This window comes from Haplochromis burtoni, unplaced genomic scaffold (genome assembly GCF_018398535.1).
Source record: "Haplochromis burtoni strain Fernald_Lab_line unplaced genomic scaffold, NCSU_Asbu1 Contig_540, whole genome shotgun sequence".
Taxonomy (NCBI): domain Eukaryota; kingdom Metazoa; phylum Chordata; class Actinopteri; order Cichliformes; family Cichlidae; genus Haplochromis; species Haplochromis burtoni.
The window spans coordinates 39654-60478 of NW_024582901.1; the positions used below are offsets into that span (position 1 = coordinate 39654).

A 20825-nucleotide genomic window follows, 5' to 3' on the forward strand; every position below is an offset into this window, starting at 1 on the left:
GTGACTGTATAGGACTTTCTGTGTGGAGTCTGCATCTTCTGAGTTTCCTCCTGGTACTCCAGCTTCCTCCCACAGTCCAAAGACATGCATGTTTAGGTTAACTGGTCATTCTAAATTGGCCAGCTATGTGTGATAGCTGAAGTGCAAAGAATAAATCACTGTATGGATGCATGATTAAATGTGGCTTGTAGTCTAAAGCACTCTGTGAGGTCTGTGAGATTAGAAAAAGTGCTATATAGTATGATGGTCCTTTGATTCCATTAAGCACTAACCATGGCAAGGTTAGTCATTTTATTCCCTTTGTGGGAATAAAACTCTAAAGCTATGTGTTGTATCAAGGTGGGCCATGAAATGAATAATTAAATTTCAATGCTTGAGACAAGATGAGGAATCTACTCAAAACCTTTTTTTCATAGCTTGTCAGAATGCTGACCTTTTAATGCCTGTGCCAGCTGAGCACCTGGCTCCAGAAGTGAACTGTTACATCCCATAAAGAACAGAACATTGAGGTTAAATATAGTATCACCATGGGGATCCTAATACTATCACTTTTTCCCCCTCCTACTTTTCATGGCGGTGTATGGGTGAAAGAAGATAGGAGATGAAATTCTTTTTTAACCTAAAACTTTTTATTCACTTTCTAAAAGTTAGCACTATTGATCTAAGCTACGGAAAAGAAAGGGTGACGTGTTTGAGAGATTACAACAGTAATCATACCTTGCCCTATTGTCTTAATTGACAAGGAAAAGGGGAACCTATAAAAAAGTTTTTAAAAAAAAGTACTGGAAGAAAAGCCTGTGGAAAGAACTGCTTCTTAGATTTAGGTTGAGATAAAGTCTTATATTTTGGGGCTTCTGACAAACTATCCAAACTGATTGTTTAGTCAGAAGCCTTTTAAAATGACTCATAAGACCACAAAAATAACTCATGGATATTTTCAGATCTGCCAAATCACAATTAGGCCAATGCTGTAAAACAATCCAAGGTTTATAAAGATGATTTTGTAACAGAAATACCAGTAGTCATTTGATCATTACTGTTTACCCAGAGCCTTTCCCTGTGATAAGCAAGAAATGTGAGCTATGCATCTGAATGGCTGTTTGTTTGTCCTTGTCTTGCCCGTGCAGCCACTGACCAGCAGCGCCAGGGAATTAAGTTTATCTTCAGTACAAAACCTCTGTGTCCTCTATGTAAGTACACTTACCTGCAGTGTACCACTATGGGTCCGGCATCTGGAGGGTTGAGGAACTTGACCTGTCGTATGAAGCCAAGCAGTCCTGTGGCGTAACACGGAACGCCGTGGTCGGGCCAGCTGGTGAAATGAAACTGACGGAGTTCACGGATCTCATGATGGCCCTTCTGAAAAACATGCACAGAGGGAGATGTTATGCTAAGTAGCATATTTCATAATGGCAGTTTCACGAAAAGAGTCTGTCTCTTCATGAAAAGTGTTGGCCATTTTGCCTCTTGATGATGACAAATGGCTGAATCTTACAAACTGTTTCATTGCTCTTTTGGGGAAGACTGACAAGAAGACATATCATGGTTCAGGACCCTAATTTACAGCAGGGATTTCAGGAATATGGGGGCCTTGATGCCTCTTCAGATGAAAAATAAATCAATCTCATCGTGGATGTCAAGATGGTACTTTGGGCCACTTCGGGGAATGAGAGGCAGGAAGACTTATTGTGGCTCATTTGCCTAATTTACAGGGGAGATTTGAGGAAACTGAAGGCCATCTCGCTCTACAAAAAGATTAATTGATTTCACAAATCTCATGATGGCCCTTTTGGGAAAGACTTGCAGGAAGAAATGCCACGGTTCAGTTCAGCTGCCCAATTTACAAGGAGATTTTGAATATCTAGCAATTATCCGACTGCTTGTTATTGTATGAAGTGCTCAGCAATAACAGAAAACATTTAAATATGGAATGTGTTTTAATTAAACAACATTTGTTTCTGAGAAAAGTTTTGCTGCATGACTGTATGTCCTTGAAACATGGACATACAGTCTCAGGACTGTGGTGTGCAGTAGGTTCATGCTTATCAGATAAAGAAACAGAATTACTTTAAGTCTGGATCCCCAGACAGGCTGCATTTGAGGGCTGGAAGTCAAAAAAATCTGTTATGACTCTATATATCGTCTCCAATATTGAGTTATGAAAGAAAACTGTGTATTAAGCAAAAAGTAAGGCCACATCCAAAGAAGCCAATCCTATCCGAACAATTCGGAATAGCATTATACATTTTTCTCTTTTCCGCCCATTTCTTTTGAAATGTTATCATCTGATGACAAAGAACACATTGGAATCCTACAGTCAGGGGTTATTGGAAATGAAACCTTTGTGTCATTGTTACAGTGCCAACACGGCAATTCTTTCATCAATATGAATTCGAGTGAAAAGTTTTTTTGTTTTTTGTTTTTTAATTTAGGAATATGATTCCAGGGAATCACACACCTTATACTAAAGCTTCAGGACTCCCCTGAAGGCATAATGTATTCTAACAGTGTATAACTTTGAAAGTGTATGCCACCTGCACGAGGCAATCAGAAGGCTAAGAGGGATCTTGCCTCAAGTTTCCTATTTTGAGTTCTGACCTGCATATCCTGGTGGTTCAACTGAATCTCTCCTCACTAGATATAGAAATGTATTTTTTAAATCCTTTCTTCAGCTTCCATCAGTTCAGTTTTTTTTCTATAATACTGCACTCTTCTGCTCTAATAATTCAAACCGATCGATTCTATTATATTATTCTAAACTAAACGGGGCTCAGTCACGTCCTCCCCAGTTCAGTTACTCTCTAAGAATAGAGTTGAAATGAAACTGCGTCTTCCATTCTGGCTCTGTAATATACAAGGTTGTATTGAATTATTTGTTGTGACAGACTATCTGATAATAACCCGAGAAGCACGGGTAACATAGGAAGTGGGGTTGGTGTTCAGAACCTGAGACTGAGTGGGGAAAGAGCAGAGGTTAAGGAAGAGAGTAGGAAGTGGTGGGCTGAGGAAGGAGTGAGGACAAATATGATGAAAAAAGGAGGAAGAAAAAGGTCAAGGAGAGAAACATGGACACGCGACGTATGTGACAGAGACTTGAAGTGAGAAAGAAGGAAAAAAACTGAAGACCGCAAGGCGATTTGATAACTGGACTTTCCATTGATTTGCACTCCTGTGATGTTAAAATTACTTCTCTAAATCAATAGACAACAGTCCAACAGAGCTAGAGACACAGAGACGGGTAAAAGAAAACAAAAATAAAACACTGGTATTGAAATGTTGGAAATTGGTGATGAGGAACTCAGAACACTTTAAAAAAGCTCTCCCTATTCCTCTAATCCTAACTTGCAATAGATACATAAAAAATAAATGTTTTAATGGATTGAAATTATCCCTCATTTTCAAATGCGTTTAAATCCAGTCTCAGTTTCACTGGTACTCACGTTACTTGTCTTAGCAAGTTTATACTTTGCAAATCCTCTGCTCTGTAAGAAACACATATATAAATCTGTGTGACAACATTTTAGAAAGGTTTATTTGACATCAACAATCCTTACATATCTTTTATTGTTAGAATTTGTTTTGGTGTCTGGAACAGCCTAGAATCACCGTAAGGGGGAGTTCATCCTGACACAGGAATTTGTTGTCCACAACAATCCCTTATGCTGTCATGTCCTCCTTATAATCACTTAAATATGAGTCCAGCACTTCAAACCCTCCATAGAAAATAAAAAAGAGACTGTATGTTTAGCCTCAAAAGTTGAGGTTAAATGTCATGGCGACATACCAGCACTGTGTAAATGTCTTGATTCAGCCATCATTTCTTTATATTTTGCTAGTATATAAGGAAAAACAGATTTAATATAATTCTAACAAGTTTGAGAGTCAGTATTCGGTATATCCACCGTTTTCTGAACTCGTTTAGGCATGCTTCTAATAATTTCTTGACGTAGTGTTCAGGAATAGTTTTCCAGTCTTCTTAAAGAACATTCCAAAGTTCTTCTTTGGATGTTGGCTGCTGTTTGTTCCATTCTCTGTCAAGATTATTCTGCGCTGATTCAATAATGTTGAGGTCTGGGAAGGCTAGTCTATGACTGATAATGTTTCATTATCTGTTCTTCTGTCCTGGTAAGCATTGACTGCATTGACTGTGTGTTTGGGATGTTATCATGCTGAAATATGAAGCTGGTGCCAATCAGATGCTTTCCATATACTCTATTGTATAGAGTGATAGTATTGTATTCTAAATTAAAATCGGATACTTTATCAGATAATTCAGTTTTGATAAAATCTCCAACACAACTGGCTAAAACGCACTCCCAAACTCTGACAGAGCCTCCACTGTGTTTTACAGACGGTCGTAGACATTCACTGCAAACTGAAAGTGAAACTTTCCATTCTTGTGTAATACCCCTTTCTCCCCTGAATGGCTTTTGTCCCTGGCAAACAGAAAATGAATCAACTAAAAGCTTCTGTATTTCTCCTATGTTCCTATTTCTTAAGGACATGACTTTCAGATGCTTTTCATCTACTGAAGATTGTTTTTAGGCCTTCCGGTTTGTCCTACGCTTGTACAGTTTCCTCAAATTTTCAGCTAACAGGTCTTTGGAAATCACCTTGTTGGTGCAAAATACCTGCCAAATGCCTGTCAAGTTGTGTCTTCCTTTGAATTTTTTAACTCAAGAAATTTTGTTGTGACAGGCTTGTAGTAAGAACAATATGTGTAGACACAGCACTGGCCTGAGAAAAGTCTAGAGAACTATTGCTCAAGACACTTTAAAAATGACAAGGTCTGATCCCTTGAAAGCAAAATTCAAGAAATAAGGAGTGACTTTTGTACAGTACTGTAACAACAAAATACCGGTGAGAAAAAAGTTCGAATTAAATTGATTACAAATACTGGGTTATTTTTCATGAAAAAAAACTTGGAAATTGATTAATGTTATACAGGATGGCAAATGATCAAAAAGTACCATAACTGATAGGGAAGAAATAAGAATGGATTTAATTTATTTGGCAGATTTGAAGTGCCGATCCTAAACTGTTTTTCTCAGCTAAGCTACGCAGAAGCTGGAAAAAAAACATTCTGGGCAAAATATTGATTGTCGAGAGCCACTTGAGAAGCATCTTCTCATTCATTTGAGGAAGAACACTTTGTTGTACTACTCCAACATGTCTGGACTGTGTTTAATCTTGCAGACCAGTACAAGCCCTTGCTACCCTTGATTTTTTTGTCAAACTGCTGTTTTCACTCTGAACGGCTGCTACACAGATGTCAACTGCCTACAATTCATTACACTGGACTATAGTTTCAGTTGAAAAATGACTCATATGTCCTGTCTGATATGTGTATGCTGGTCTTCAAAGCAATGTTTTGTCCTGTTGAGTTTGGCCTCTACTGTGGCCTTCAGTTTACTGAGGTCTCCTGACATGAGTGTCATTAATCATATTTTGGGTGTTAGCACATTGGCGAACAAGCCCTTGTTGGCTTGAAAAAACTAATAAAAAATAAATAAAATAAAATAAAAAATCCATGTGTGTACATACAGTACTATCTGTAGTACTCTTTCATTCCAGCTGCAGCTGTGACTACCTCTGGAAACTTTCTTGCTAACGTCAAGGCTGCACAGTTAAGAACAGAGACAGTAAAACTACTTTACAGTCCACTTCACTTATAGCAAAATTTTCAACTTCACATAAAACATCAACACATGAAATGAATGCTGCTTAAGCTGCTGAGCAGAAAGTTTTATACTGACATATGCTGCTTCTTTCTCTCACAGCTGCTATCATTCTGACATTCAAAGATGAGCTACCTTTTGTCATCCTGCATCTTTAGCTCTTTTTCTCTCCCACTCACACGCACACATTTGCACACATTTTCTTTTAGTCTTACTTAGTCACCCTCTATTCCTCAGTGCTCAGTTAATCTCTTTGGATGTGCCATTAATAAACCTTTTCATTAAGCTCTTATTCTCATTATTCACTGCAACTGAGTCTATTTAGTTGCTACACAGAACCCACATACCCTCTGTCTTGCTTTCTCTTTGTTTTTCACACTCACACACAGTGGAAAAAACCCACTGAATTTTAAAGATGGAGAATTTGAATTAGCAAGTGTCTGATGTGTGTTTGTAAGTATTTATGCATACTGTCAAACGACAGGCGTTTAGAGATCAGCTTTCCTTTGAATTTTAGCGCGCACGCGCACGCACTCAGAGGTGGTATGGATTAATGGCTTGCTAAATGAGCTGACAGCAAACACTTCAAGACTTGTCTTTATAAGCTGATTTTGCACGACTGAGGGGGGAAGGAAATAGAGGATAGAGGAAAAATGACACTGAGGTATAAAAAGAAGAAAAACGAATGGAAAACACACAAGAGTAGTCAGGAACATGTATTATAATGTGTAATAACTGTAGAAGATAGGTACCTATTCAAAAAAATAAATAGTATTAAAATGGTAACGGACCTAAAGATCAACCTCTGTCCCTTGACTCCCAAGTAAAATATTTATATAAGCAAGATTTGAGTGTTGTAAATACTTTCTATACTCAAACAAGCAAAAAGAGGTAGAAAGTAAAATGGAGGAGAAAAGGAAAAACAATGGAACAGGCAAACAGAGACTGAGAATAAAAAAACAAGACTGAAAGTCGCTCGAAAGATAAAGGATTTTGGATCACAGCCTGTGTCTTGTTGTAATGTGCATTTCTGCAGTTCTTGCATTCAGTGTGCAGAGCCCTGGAGAACAACATCACAACAATGAAACTACATTCGTCGATCATCTATTCTCCTCTCAAATCCCTCCTGCCTGATTACAAGTGCCAAGATTATGCTTTCAAGATTCCTCTTAAACAGTGAGAAGCAAACAAGTAACAGAGCTCACTCGCCATAAATCCCCAATCACATATTGGCTGTAATGGTAATCTAGGTCTGGGCTTTACAAAATATGGAAGCAATACAAGCTACGATGGGGTGTAAATACGCTGCTAGAGAGCATGAGTGGGTTCAAATCCCATCACAGGCCTTGTGGGGCAGAGAAAATTGGTGTGACATCATGACTCAATGTTAAAATGCAGGATAAATACTATGACAAAGACATCAACAGCTTTATCCCTTTTTCAGAGCAGGAAAGTTAAATCGTCATATTTCCAATTAAAGCTGCTGGTAGAACTGGTATTTGAAGTCCTGAATGTGGAATAATTCTCACTTTTTTAACAACTATTGTTTTCATTTTCACTACATTCTCAGTGGAATTAACCATGGCATACTTGATTCCTGGATTATAGAATAAAGAATTAAAAATATACTCTTGCCATTAAATATAAAGTTTACTTGTTTACCTTTTGAACAGTGAACGTCCGTATGACATATTCCGCCAGTGGTTCAGTCTCTATGAGGGTCACCTTGATATCTCCGTACACCTCTGTCTCATCAGGCCAGTAACGAACACACTTCACCTGGAAAAGATCGTTTTTATTGTCATTGTGTTTTAAAATATGCCTTACGTGGTGTTGATTATCTCCCCATGAGCATCAAGAGGCAGAGATGATACTGATTAGAAATTACTAGAAGGCATCGCAAAGTAATTCAGTAGTGTGACTGGAGGAAAACTAGAGCTCCAGGTAAAACAACAGCACATATAACTAGATCATACATATATACATATAGACACACACAGAGATATACATGTACTTTATTTACTTCTAATACACACATTTTTGGAGCTGCTTGGATGATAAACTCACCCTTCCCACTTCCACAAGGTTTGTAACCATGACGATAGAGGCCGAATTCTCCTGCCACACCATTCTCCAGAAATCCCTCACCGTCTCTTGCATGGGCCCTGACAGACAAACACACAAACACACACAGTGTAAACATTTTGATACACATAAATAAGCATACAGACATAGGTGTGTAAATAAGCATATGTTCATTCCAATGCCACGTAAAAATGTCAGCACTGGTAGTACAGACTTGCACAAACACACCCATACAGACACACACATGTATTTGAACACCATCAATCCCAGATAGTAGTTTGGGGGTTTGAGGTAATGGGGTCTTAAATTTGTCAGGGGGGTTTTATACGGCAGTTTAGATTTAGGAGGTTGTGGTAATAGCCTTCCAGTCCGAGAGGACGACATTTACCAGGTGGGTCCTACACGCATACACACACACGCACACAAATAGGATCACATGCACACATTCGTATCTACACAAATGTGGAAGCACGCATTAGTGCTTCTCACACACACTTATCACGTCAGTTTAATTACCTTGTGTGGCGATGTAATGTCTGGGTCTATGGTACCCCTGCGAGACAGAAAAAAGGAAGCAATAAAAAAATATGTATCGCCACACTTTTGTCATATCCATTTTTCTCTTTATATTCTTTAGTTTTCCTATCCAACATCCAAATTTCCTCTATTTTTAGCACATTGTTTTTCAAGAATTCTCATTCCTACTCACTATTTTTTCCAGGGAATCAGTCTTCACCCATCTCCCGCTATTTCGGCTGTTTTCCTTTTCACTCCCCAAAGTTAGATAAAGTGTTACATTTTGTATTTTTAAGCAAAATATACTAAAAAATTCCTGCCCTATTCTTTCATTCAGTTTTTCCCAATTGTGTTGCCTTTTCTTCACTTCATTTCTCCTCGTTGTTAGTCATCTTCTCATTCATTCATCATCTCTCACTCTCCTTCTTTGTCTTGTCTTCACGTTCAGTTTTTTCCATGTTTTATCCTTCAATTTTTTCCCAGTCACTAAATTTTCCCTCTGTTGGATAAAAAGACACCGGTCTCCAACCAGCGATTATTTCTCTCTCTTGTCCCATCACGATTCCCTATAAGATGGATAACCTTGTTGCGATAAAAGCATTTATCATTTTCACTTTGCCATTAGAATCACTTTGTGAGCATGACGTTATCTTCATGGGGGGATGTGTTTTACTTTTTCAATTCTTTTCTTTTCTTCTTAAGAAACAATCTAGTCTGTGAGACTGATTTTGTACCAGATTTATTAAGACTACCATTACAACAGTAAGCTGTGAGCAGGAGATTAAATCAATAAGTGAAGCACAATACCTGCAGGGGAGAGAGGAAGGGAGTAAAAATGAACGATGGATGGATGGATGGATAAGGAAAGGTAATAAGAGGGACACACAGTGGGAGGTGATAGAATGACTGATGTAATTAAAGGAGGAAAGGGTAAACAAGGAGGGGGGTATGTTTTCCCCCTTTTAATTTTTTTTATGTGCCCGTTGGTGAAGGAATGGAGTCCAAAGGGGGGAAAAAAACAACACTGATGGTTTTATCTGCTGTGGTAACCTTAACTAAGGACCTGATTCACTGGTACAAATTTAAAGCAATATTGTTTGTGTGCAGAGGCAGGTGCCTGCATCTGATTTGAAACTGAGAATATGACATCATCCAAACTATTGACTGACTGACTGACATCCATACTATTTGATATTCAGGGCATCCATGCAGAAAGAGACTATTACAAGCTGTGAGGACATGTCAGTGAAACTCACATAAAATAACTATTTGTGAGGCAAAGGGTGTGCTTTCCAAGTTAGACGTCTCTCAAGTTTAAACCAAGTGATATAAGCAGCTACCAACAGGAGCAAATACTACAGCTGGCATATGATGAAGTTGTAAATACATTAGAGGGTTTCCTACACAAGACTCACTGTTTGGATCATCACTACAGTGTATGTGTGCATGTGTGTGTGTTCGAGTGTAGTTGTGTAAACACTCACGTCAATATAATTGGCATTGATGTAGTCAGAGTGGGGGTCTCCATCCAGCAACTGCAGTCGGACTCTGGTGTGATCGTCTGTGGGATCAGATAGCACAAAAATACAACAGGCCTAAAGTTACATTTACCCACAGATCGGAAAAACTAACTGACTGGAGGGGGAACTAGCTAACCAGGCCCAAGGTTATGAGTCCAAACAACAAATGTAAGTGCACTTTTCCTGCTACTGTTGCCTGTTCTTTGTAATTGTTGATGGATCAAGTCCTGTCTCCTGTTAATAGTCAGCATTGGCGTCTTTTACCTGAGTAGATAACCTTTAGTTAATCTTGACTAAGCAAGATAGTTAAAGTTAAAAAGTTAAATTGTGTCACTCAGAAACACCAAACATCCTCAGTTCCCTTGGTATAGTTTTATTTCGACACTTCATTTCAAATGTTTTTTTCCCCCACTTTAGTTCATTTGATCTTAGAGCAGTTCCATTCAGATGATCTGAATGGGTATGACAGAAGCAAACACATAAAAGTATTAAAGTAACATTTTGTGCATAACTCCCCAGTGCAGATTTATGACAAATATCATTTGCATAAGTCAGGATGATGGGACAAATTCTGTTTCCATTACTTGCTGCCTCTGTCAGCAAATGCTATTGCATTTACTACCAAATGACAAGCAACACAGATTTATTTGTCTCACAGGCTTTTTCGGGTACTATGCAATGATTCCTTTTAGCTGTAAAAGCTGTTGAACAAATTGTTCAAATGAAATGTCTACTGTACCATTTGCAAACAGTGACATGTGATCACCGAATGAGAAAAAAAGATGGCTTTGGACTTCTCTTCTGCTTTGAAATAGTTGCTGGAATAGCAAAATCAAGAGAAATTGTGGACATAATCCAGAGCTAATAGTTCAAAGTGCAAGCAGCAACAGTACTTCTTCATAGTAATATGACCCAGCAGGCACCATTTGTCAATAAAAGCTGCAATCCGTCCTCTTTTTCTATAACCGCTTGGATTTTATCCATGACTGTCTGAAGATCGCTAATGGTAACAGTGGGATCCAGAGTCATTTCTTTGGCAATTTCTCACATGTAATGTGTGTAAGATACATCTTTGTTGCTCTCGCTGGGATGCATCTCCAGTGATGTTTCTGAAGTCATGAGATGTTTTGGGTTTTTCAACATCAGACGCCCTCGCACAGATCAATTTCCAACTTTCATCCCATCAGCAGCCACCCATGGATTAGTCCATGGGTGGCTGCTGATAGGACATTTTTATTTACAATTCCTTACTATTAGCGTATCTGTTTTTGTGTCCCATGAGACTTATATCTCCTCTTCTCTCTCAGTCACAGTTGTTAGAATGGAACTTTGTTCTTCCTGCTTCTTTAGCATGTCAGCATCTCCTGTTTTCTGCAGGTATGTCCATTTTTTTGGACAATGACAGTAAGTGTCCAGAGATGGCACCGTTTTAAAAAGAGTTAAAAGAAATCCAGGTAGAGAAGTATCACATATTCAAATAGCACAAGCACATATACAAACACAAGTTGTTACATCTCAAGGAGTTTATGAAGTTAGAGTGAAGGTTCAACACACCAGACCCAGAAGTCCCAAAAACCTAATAATAATAAATAAAAGTATAAATAAATAAATTGATAATCACAAGACTATTTTTACAATCTATAAGCATTTTAATATATCTTTGAATCTCAGATTATCTGTAATAATCATAACAGCAGAACCTCTCACCTCACTCACTGTTCACCCTCATTATCCATGTCACCATGATGAATTTTTTTTTCTTTTTCTTTTTGAGTGTCAATTATTTTGTTCTTGGCTGTATAATAGCTATCTATAGCATTGGGACACATATGAGTTATTAAGTGTAATGGGAGGCACTGATTTTTTTTTCTTTTTAAACTTAGTTGTAACATAGCAACAGCAGGTAATTGCAGATGATGGGGACAAATAAGAATGATTGCACTGCTTCTTGAAAGTTTTTAATTTTTTGAGAAAAAAAAAGAAAGAAAGAAAGAAAGAAAGCGAATACAGACTAAATGGAAAAGAGCAGGTCGGTAAATGTGAGATATTACAAAGAAAACAAGAAGACAAGAGCAGAAGAGAGGTAAAAATTATGTCACGTGTAGTTGGCAAGTATAAGATAAAGATAAATAACATAAGAGGCTAGGAGAAATGTGGAATGTTGTTACCTTTCAGTCTCTGAAATGGCATCTCATAAATATTTCTGTCATCCTGGTCATCATCCTAGTATAAAATGACGCACATCTTTGGTTGTTGAGCAGCCTAGACCTCTGAACTGTGGTAGCAATTGAGAATGCTTGGGATGGAACAACGTAACAACGTAACAACTGAAACCATGAATTAAACTTCTAGTATTTCTGCAGGATTTATTTTTTACTCATTTTGAATTGAGTTGTTAATTCAAATTGTAAATTGTTAAACTGCTTCAGAAACAGAGCTTTTATGTTAGCAGATCTACTGTGTGGTTGATGACTCATGCATTCAATGGAAACCATTTTCTCTGGGTTTATAGAGTTGCATGGGGGCAATCATTATGTTAAAAAGGCGTTAACATTTTTTTTGTTTTGATGACTATCTTAGAATTGATGTGTGAATTCATTTCCATTCATAGCTGGCACAAAATGAGACCTGCAGCGGAGTAAACATACTCAGAAGTAGGATAAAATTGCAGAGACCGTTAACTTTTTTTAACAAGCAAAATCATTTAGAACATACAGCATGTATTTGGATTTTCTATAATAAGGATGTTGCCAAGCAGCTGAACAATATCCTGGAAAGCATAAGAGTGTACTATTTATTTAGATGACGTTAAAGGTGATATGATTTTTTTAACTACTTTTTAAATTAAGAAGGTAACAAACACCATTTGTTGATAAAGACCATAAAATGGGTCCAAATCTTCAGTGAGAGCTAGGACATTTCTAGTGGTTCTGACAAAAGAAAAAAAGCAGGAAAATAAAGATCCGTACATTTTTCTTAAATTCCTATTCAATTACAATTCGAATGAGCCAAACCCATCTCTGATTCGGCAAGTGGCCAATCTATTGCAGGTCAAACAGAGAGAGACAAGTTCTCAGAAACACTGCTTAACATACGTGTCCATGTCCAGGTTTGAGCCTACACCATCAAAGTTTTTAATATTTCATTGTTTCATTAATCATTGCTGTAAATAATTCTCTACAGTCTCCAAAATGTAAAAAATATGCAGTCTGTATGCTGAATTTGAGAAAAACGTTAATATTTCAGCAACTAAAATGTGTCATAGCTCATATCTATCACCTAACAACTTATTTTGTTTATTTTGTCACAGAGTAGAATGGAAAATTTGACATCACATGGACAGTCATTTTATATAATTTTTACATGGAACAAAAACATTCGATAATTTTAATGGTGATTCAAGGTTCAAGTACCAAAAAAAAAAAACCATCACAAATGGCCCATTGCAGAATGGTCACACAGCCTATTAAGTATGTGATTCATACTTAATAGGCTTTATTATAAGGCTCAAATGTGCAGATGAGCTATGTTACTCCAAGCACATTTTTTTGGTAAAACATCTCTCAAAAATGGTGCTTTTAATAGCCAGACCATGGTGTAGATGTATTTAGCTCAAGTTCTTAGCTCTCAAATGGAATCAGTTGCTGGCCAACCTTTACATCTGTGATAAGCTGTTTATCTGTAAGCTTAGTGCAGTCTCAGTAATGTTCAGAAGCTGAAACTTTGGAGTTTAAACCTTTCATGTAGACTCTTGCAGACATTTGTTTCAGTGCAGAAGAGTAAAAATGAAAATAAATGTAAGTATAAAAGCAAAGACATCTTTGACTGTACATGCTTTTGCTGATTTGTTATTTATTTTGTATTTTTTTCCAGAAATTAGGGAGAAGAATGTGGGCTCGGCGTACGTAAACATTGCTTTAGACTGAGCCTGTTCATTGATTATATTGTACATTAGACTGTGAAGTTTATATGTACTATTTAGCCTGTGTGTATAACATGTGGTGACTGAACAACATAAACTTAATAAACTAAGTGACATCTTGTGTAAACATCTACAAAATGCTGCACTCGGGGTTATCCCTGAATTCTGTTGCATCTCTTGGCCAAATTACAGAACCAAGGGTTTCACGATCACTTAATATGAAAAGACGACTGCATAGAAAGGTCATGACCGTCAGTAGGAATTACCCCAGGACTGCATTAAAACAGCCACTGCAAGTATGACAAGCCTCAACTGCAGACTATTCATCCACACGGTCAGGTGAGTTAAAGCACAGAATACAGTACAAATTCTTAAAATAACAACATATAACACCTTGATTATCACTTTTAGGATCACCTTGAGGAGAATTATTTGTATAACTGCTATCAGAGTAATGTTGCAGCTCTGGCTGGGCAGCAACAATGATGGCAGCATGACGCCACTCTGCTGGTACAAGATTCTGTCATCAGCTATCAGCGCACTCACACTCACGCTCTCAACTCTCTCACTCTCTCAGTCACTCAGTCAAACACACACATGCGCACACACAAAAATACACAGCATGTAAAAACAAACACAACAGGAGGTAGTCTGCCAGCCGTCTGCTCGTTCCCTCTCTGTCTTTTTCTTCCTTCTCTTCTCCGTCTTTTACTCCGTTTCTCATCTGCCTCTTCGATTTCTATTCCTTTTCTCTGCTGATCCTGTCCATTTCTGTCTACCTCCTCCTCTCCTCACTTCTCCCCCTCCATGGTCTTCTTTCAGCTACCTGTCTCTTCCCCCCCTCTCTCTCTCATTCCCCATGCCATCTTGCTCCTTCAGACAGCAATAATTACGCAGGGCTAGTGTCAGAGGCTGTCATAACACAGAAGCCACTGATATGAGGCTGGAGGAAAGAAGGGAGGGGCCCTTCCCACTAGCCTGCACGGGGAGGGGAGCTTCTAATTGGGCTCAAATAGCAGGAGGTACTGGCTTGAAAACGCTACAGATGTGGACATGGGGCACAGGCTTGAAAAGGCTGATGGGGTGTGTATCATTGAGTGCATGAGTGAGTGAGTGGGAGAAAGAGAATTGTAGACATCTTTTTGTTAGTATGATATATACTGTGTGCGCATAGATGCAGGAGCAACTGATTCTGAAAGCAAAAGAAAGTCTTTTGTTAGAACCAAGCCAACCTCAAATACACACTTCAATGATTACATTTGCAGGCACAGATATTACAGATATTTGTAGTTTTTTCTCTTTTCATTCACGTAAAAGGTTTGCACAATTATAAAACCCAACAACTAGGCGAAGGAAGTCATTTTCACCCAACAACAACACATTTTATTAGATGAAACGCCCTGTTTATAATTTAGGCTTCGCTTCTTTACCAAATCTACATTAATTTCTATTATGCTAGCATAATAACCAACTAGTGGCTAATTTGCTATTGTTCTCAAATAAGAATGCCTCTATCACATAGCGATACTTTTGTGGGTGAACTCCAGATTTTGTAAGCAATTGACACCTCTAAGGCAGCACTTCTAGCATCAGACCAGACTGTGCTTTTCTGAAGAAGGAGGTAAAAGTTTTCAGACAGAAGGATGATGGTGTTAATGTACACTACGAGAATGACAGAAGCTTTAGATGCGCAAAATAAAATAATGAAATTGTGAAAAATATGTGAACTTCAACTGTAAAACTAAAACCTCACGCTCAGGCAACTCAGGCAATAAGAACCTAATACTAAATCCAGTATTATACAAAGTCTTAACCCCAATATAAAAATGTGTAGTTGATCAAGTCTTTGTAACTTACATCCCGATATGGATGGAGACATAAAATATAGAGAAGATATGTGCACTCAGCCTCATGTTGGTGTCTGTAGCACTGGAGTAACAACAAAGCCATCAGACACTGTGGTGTCCAAGGGCAAAGTGTCACGAACCCATTACTCATTAATGAGCTCCACTCTTCTGCTGAGTCGCCCTATCTTCATAACCTTGCAACTCCCCTCTCTACTTTCCTCTCTTCTCATCTTCTCTCTACTCTCTGCTTTTAGTTTGGTTCCATTCTCTGTCTCATTTCTGTCTTCTATCTTCAAAATCTTGCCATTATTCCAGCAGCCACTGCCAAAGTTTTGTTGGGGAGGACTTGTTAACTTGAGGGGGTAAGGAAAAGGCCAAACAATATAGACTTCTTTTTTTTTTTTTATCTCTAGCAAATTTACCAGGGCAGGAGAGACCTGTAATTTGGAGACATCAGATGGTATGCACTGCACATGAGGGCTGTACACAAATAAAATGAGCAGGAGCCACCAGCCCTAATGACTGCTATTGTACCACAGCAAACACAAGCAGCTGTTTTTTGCTCTCTTCTATAAATCAAAGGTCAAGATACATTTTTTATTACTTACCACCAAAAGTAAGACCCATGAAATATACTGCAAATATCAGCAGGGGATAATCTATGAAGTCATTATTTTCCAGTTTCATGAATATATTGCCCTTTTATTGCTTTAAAAGGCCAGTGACCACCCTAAATTGTTCAGGCTTGATGAAGCAAAAAAAATTATTCAGGTTATATAAGGCCACCCACCACTGAAAACAGTACCTCTGCTTTGCATGGTCTAACCTGGAGCACATTTGGAAACTAGAATAAACACATATCAAGATCACACATCATCGCTTATGAAGATATTCTATTTAAACTTTCAAAGCTCTTTTGTGTTTTAAAACAGCAGCTCTCACAGATAACCCTGAGAACATTGCATTGTACAAAAGAATGGAACATTTGCTTCTGGTATTTGTATCCAATAAGTGAATTTTTTTATGTTTGTTTTTTTTTACCTTCACTAACTCTGAAACAAGGCATCACACATAATTTGACCATGATATAATTTGGTTCAAAATTACAATTTATTAAATGCCAATCAAAACGCACAATCTTGGACTGAATAGCTGTGTGATTAATTTGGGAAAATTAATTCAGTTAAAACAGATGAGACTCATCTTTCTTGTGGGTTTGTTTTTGTTTTAAAGACAGGACAACAAACTAATTACTGAGTTATTCATATTGAACAAAACTTTATTCACCTCCGGCAGATATTACATTACGGTCATTTGAGCATATGAGTTAGTAAAAGCCTCTATACTGGCTCTTTAATATTCCAGTGTCTCTCCAGCTGCCTGAAGACAGCTAAAAAATATAAAAGATCTTGCTGTTTGAGAATAAAGAGCATTACGCTTCAGTATGCCCATTAGGTTATATTTTTCAATGCTGGAGAGATAAAGTGGCACTATTACAGACAAGAAGCATGAAAGCATGGAAACTTATGCTACATTCCATAACCTCTTTATAAAAAATATCCCCTTTTCCCTTTGATTCTTCTACTTCCTGTAATTGCTTTACCTGTTTGACACTCAAATACTTAAAAGAGAATTAAAGAGAAGCCTTAAGATTATTGAGTGATATTACATTTTCATAAAAAGCAAATCAAACAAATGGTTTAAAACAAAGTCTAACACTTTAACACAACAAGTTACTTGTTAATTACACAGTTGAAAACAGGGAAACCTGTTAGGAATTATGTCCTCTTTAACAGATTGAACTGAGAAAAATACAAACATGCTCACAGTAGCAAGTTGAAACTGCTGAACAAGATGTTTTACTCTTCTGTCCTCTCCTTCCTTCCCTTCCCTTTCCTCTCTTCTCTTCCTCCTGCTCTTTTCAGTAGCTACTAAGCAGGGATTGTGTCTGTCACAGATATACTTAATCAGTTAACTCCCTATGGAGCTCAACTCACTCACGGAATACACTCCGCTGTCAGACCGGCTCAAGGCATTAGGGAATTTAATAGCATGTGTGATTGAGTGTAAGTGTGTATATGGGTTAGAGAGAGACTGAGCAGCTTCTAAGTGTGTGAACATCCGTCTCCCCTTTCTTCCTTAAATGTTCTATGTTCTGGTAAATTGTTTTGGGATGTATCCTGACAGGTTTGTGCATGAGCATTTTGAAAAGCAAATTTCAATAGGCTTTTTTGTGCTTAAATGATGTATTTGTTCCACTGTCAGCAACTTATGCATGTGTGTACCTCAGCATGGATGGAAAAGTGTGTGAGTGTGTTGGGGGGTATTATAGTGTGTAATAGCCTATTAAGACCAGAGCTCCCTGCAGCTGATGTGTCAAACAACACAGAATGCTGTCGACTTACACAAATACACACAAACACAAGCCTCGAGATGCTGTTTCCAGCTGTTTGAAGGCTGTCAGGTGCAAAAAAGATAGAGGAGAGAAAGATGGAGGAAGGAAAATCAGCTTTAAAGTTGGACATGGTTCAATAAAGAGTGATACAACAGATGATACGTCAGATGTGGAAGAAATATATCTTGCAACCATGTTGTCCATGGGAAACATAAAAATTGCACCAGTCAATAACGGTTTAGCTAGTTCAGTAAATAAGCTAGCAAGAAATCAAACACTGTATATTTTAATTTAGAGAATTTAGTATTTGGCAATTTCTCAAGTTCTGCATCTCTGCTATTAAAAATAAATAAATACATTTTAAAATTTAAGAACCATACCTGAAGATTTGATTCTCCAACTTCCCTTCAAGGCTGCTTTAAGATTGGCTGGTATGTTTAAACTGCTCCCTGAGAGTCATGTTTTCTGCAATGCATGCTGGATGTGTATACACACAAACACAGACAGACTCTTTTGCAAGTCTTCCTTCACTACATGCATGAATCTTCTCTGCGGTCGCCCTCTTTTCCTCATGCCTGGCATAGCTCGATGTCCAGTATATTCACGCTCTCTCCTCTGCATATACGTAAACAAGTCTCTCAAACATCATCTTGAAACCACTGAAACTGAATGGTGCCAATGATCCTGTTCATCCTGGTCACTCCCAATGAAAATCTTAACTTCTGCAACTTTTCCATCTCAAGCTCAGCCTACCGTCTTTTTTGTAAGTGGCATCATCTCCAAGCCGTCCATCAGGTCTCACTACCATCTTCTAAACCTTCCCTTTTACTCTCATTGCTATCTTTCCATCACAAATCACCCCTGACACTCATTTCCACCCACTCCACCACCCCTGGCTCTTTTCATCACCTCTCTTTGTGTACTGTTCATCCCTTTGGACAATTGACCTAATTTAAACTCACCTTCACTACCTCTGCTCCTTGCATTTCCCCCTTTCTCCTTCTCATTCCCACCCATTTATTCCGTGTTGCTTATACTTTCATTCCTCTTCTCTCCAATGCATACCTCCATCTTCTTCAGACTTCCACCTGCTCCTTACTCTTGTTATAGATTACAGTGTCATCTGCAGATATTGTCATCCACAGAGACTCCAGCCTGACCTCATCTGTCACCTTGCCCATCATCATGGCAAACAACAGGGGGATCTGATCAGAGCTGGTCCCTAATGTAATCCCATTCACACCTTAACCCATCTGTCATTCTGATCGATACCTGTAGTGCTTTTTCACTTGCTCAAGGCGTACTGCTGCTCACTAACTGTCACCTCTACCTACCTACAACTCTTTCTCATAGCTTCATGGTATGGCTAATCAACTACATCCCACCATAGTTACTGCAGCTCGGCACATGAGCCTTGTTCTTGAAAATTGCCACCAGTACACTTTTTTTCCATTCCTCAGGCATCCTCTCTCGAGTAAGAGATTGTGTTAAACAATCTGGTCAAAAAGCCAAATGCAGTCCCCCCCTAGACATCTCTATACCTCCACAGCAATGTCATCTGGATCAACCTTACCGTTCCAGTCTTCATTCTTTTCTCAACTGCTCTCACGTTCTCCCTACTAATGCACCGCACTCCCTGAATCACTAACTTTCCTCCATCTGTCCTCTCTTATTTTCTTCATTCATCAGATGCTCAAAGTACTCCATCCATCTTCTCAGCATGCTCCCTTCACTTGTTAGCACATTTCCATTTCTGTCCTTAATCACTCTTATCTAGTGCACATCTCTCTGCCTTCCCAACTTTACAAGTCTGTTTCTCCTTCCTTGATATCTAGCCTTAGAAGACACTGTAAGTCTTTTCCTTTGTGACCTCTCTCTTTGCTGAAAGCCTAGTTTCCATTTACTCAGACTACTTTTTTAATCTCCCCGACTATCCCGCGTTTTCTTTTCTAACATGTTCCTTTGAATACTTTCCTATATGGCCTCATTCCAACACCAAGTCTCTTCTCCTCTTCCCTCTGTCCAGATGATAACCAAACTTTTACTCAGCAGTACAGCTGTACTTTCCCAGTCATCTGGTAACTAACTCTTCCCTACCACCCAGAGCCTGTCTCAACTCCTCCATGAATCACCCCTTTTCCCCCAATGTTGTTCCTTCCTCTTCTGGATTAGCTTAGCTGTTGATTAGCTTTGGCACTAATCAACAGCTACATAAAGCTTGTCAGCAGATTGAAACATGCCTGGTAGATGGCTCCACTGATTTTGGGCTTAATAAAAGCAGGTGGACCAACTGCCACCACATGACATGGCACCCCAAATCAGCACAAAATGTAAAACTGTAACCTCACAGTAGATTTCAAACACCTTGGATTCTATGCCACTCCACTCATGCTCCAAACTCTAGGACATTGATTTCAAAAGAAAAAAAGAAATGCAAATTTTACCTTAATCTGAAAAGAGGACTTTGGACAACTGAATATTTCATTTTCTCCTTTGCCCAGGAAAGACACTTCTGATGTAGTCTCTGGTTCAGGTGTGACTTGATATTAGGAATGCAGCAGTTGTAGATTAATCCCTGAAGACATCAGTGTATCGTGGCTCTTGATGCACTGACACCAGCCTCTGTCCAATCCTTGTTTGATTCTCTCAAGTTCTTTAAAAAAACAACTTTTCCTATAAACCTCTCAAGGCAGTGATCATCCCTGATGCTTGTACAGTTTTTCCTGCCACACTTTTCCATTCCAGTTCCAGTTCATTCCAGTTTAATATGCTTTGATACAACACTCACGCCACCCATTTAAACAATGACCCTCTGTGGAGGGTGCCAATGATCATCATCTGAACAGCTGTCAAGTCAGCAGT

General features: G+C 38.5%; 1 protein-coding gene across 13 annotated transcripts in view; it reads right to left on the minus strand.

Moving 5' to 3' along the window:
- Nucleotides 1–20825, minus strand: part of ptprt (protein tyrosine phosphatase receptor type T) — a 300616-nt gene that overhangs the window by 17463 nt on the left and 262328 nt on the right. For 10 of the 13 annotated variants that reach the window (XM_014329337.2, XM_042214262.1, XM_014329335.2 and 7 more), the window contains 5 exons: nucleotides 9764–9849; nucleotides 8280–8316; nucleotides 7746–7843; nucleotides 7341–7457; nucleotides 1205–1359 (listed from right to left, as the gene is read on the minus strand). In XM_014329337.2, the coding sequence (XP_014184823.1) occupies nucleotides 1205–1359; nucleotides 7341–7457; nucleotides 7746–7843; nucleotides 8280–8316; nucleotides 9764–9849 (493 nt within the window). The remainder of the gene's footprint in view (nucleotides 1–1204; nucleotides 1360–7340; nucleotides 7458–7745; nucleotides 7844–8279; nucleotides 8317–9763; nucleotides 9850–20825) is intronic. The other 3 variants (XM_005947695.3, XM_042214263.1, XM_005947688.3) reach the window with 1 other exon arrangement.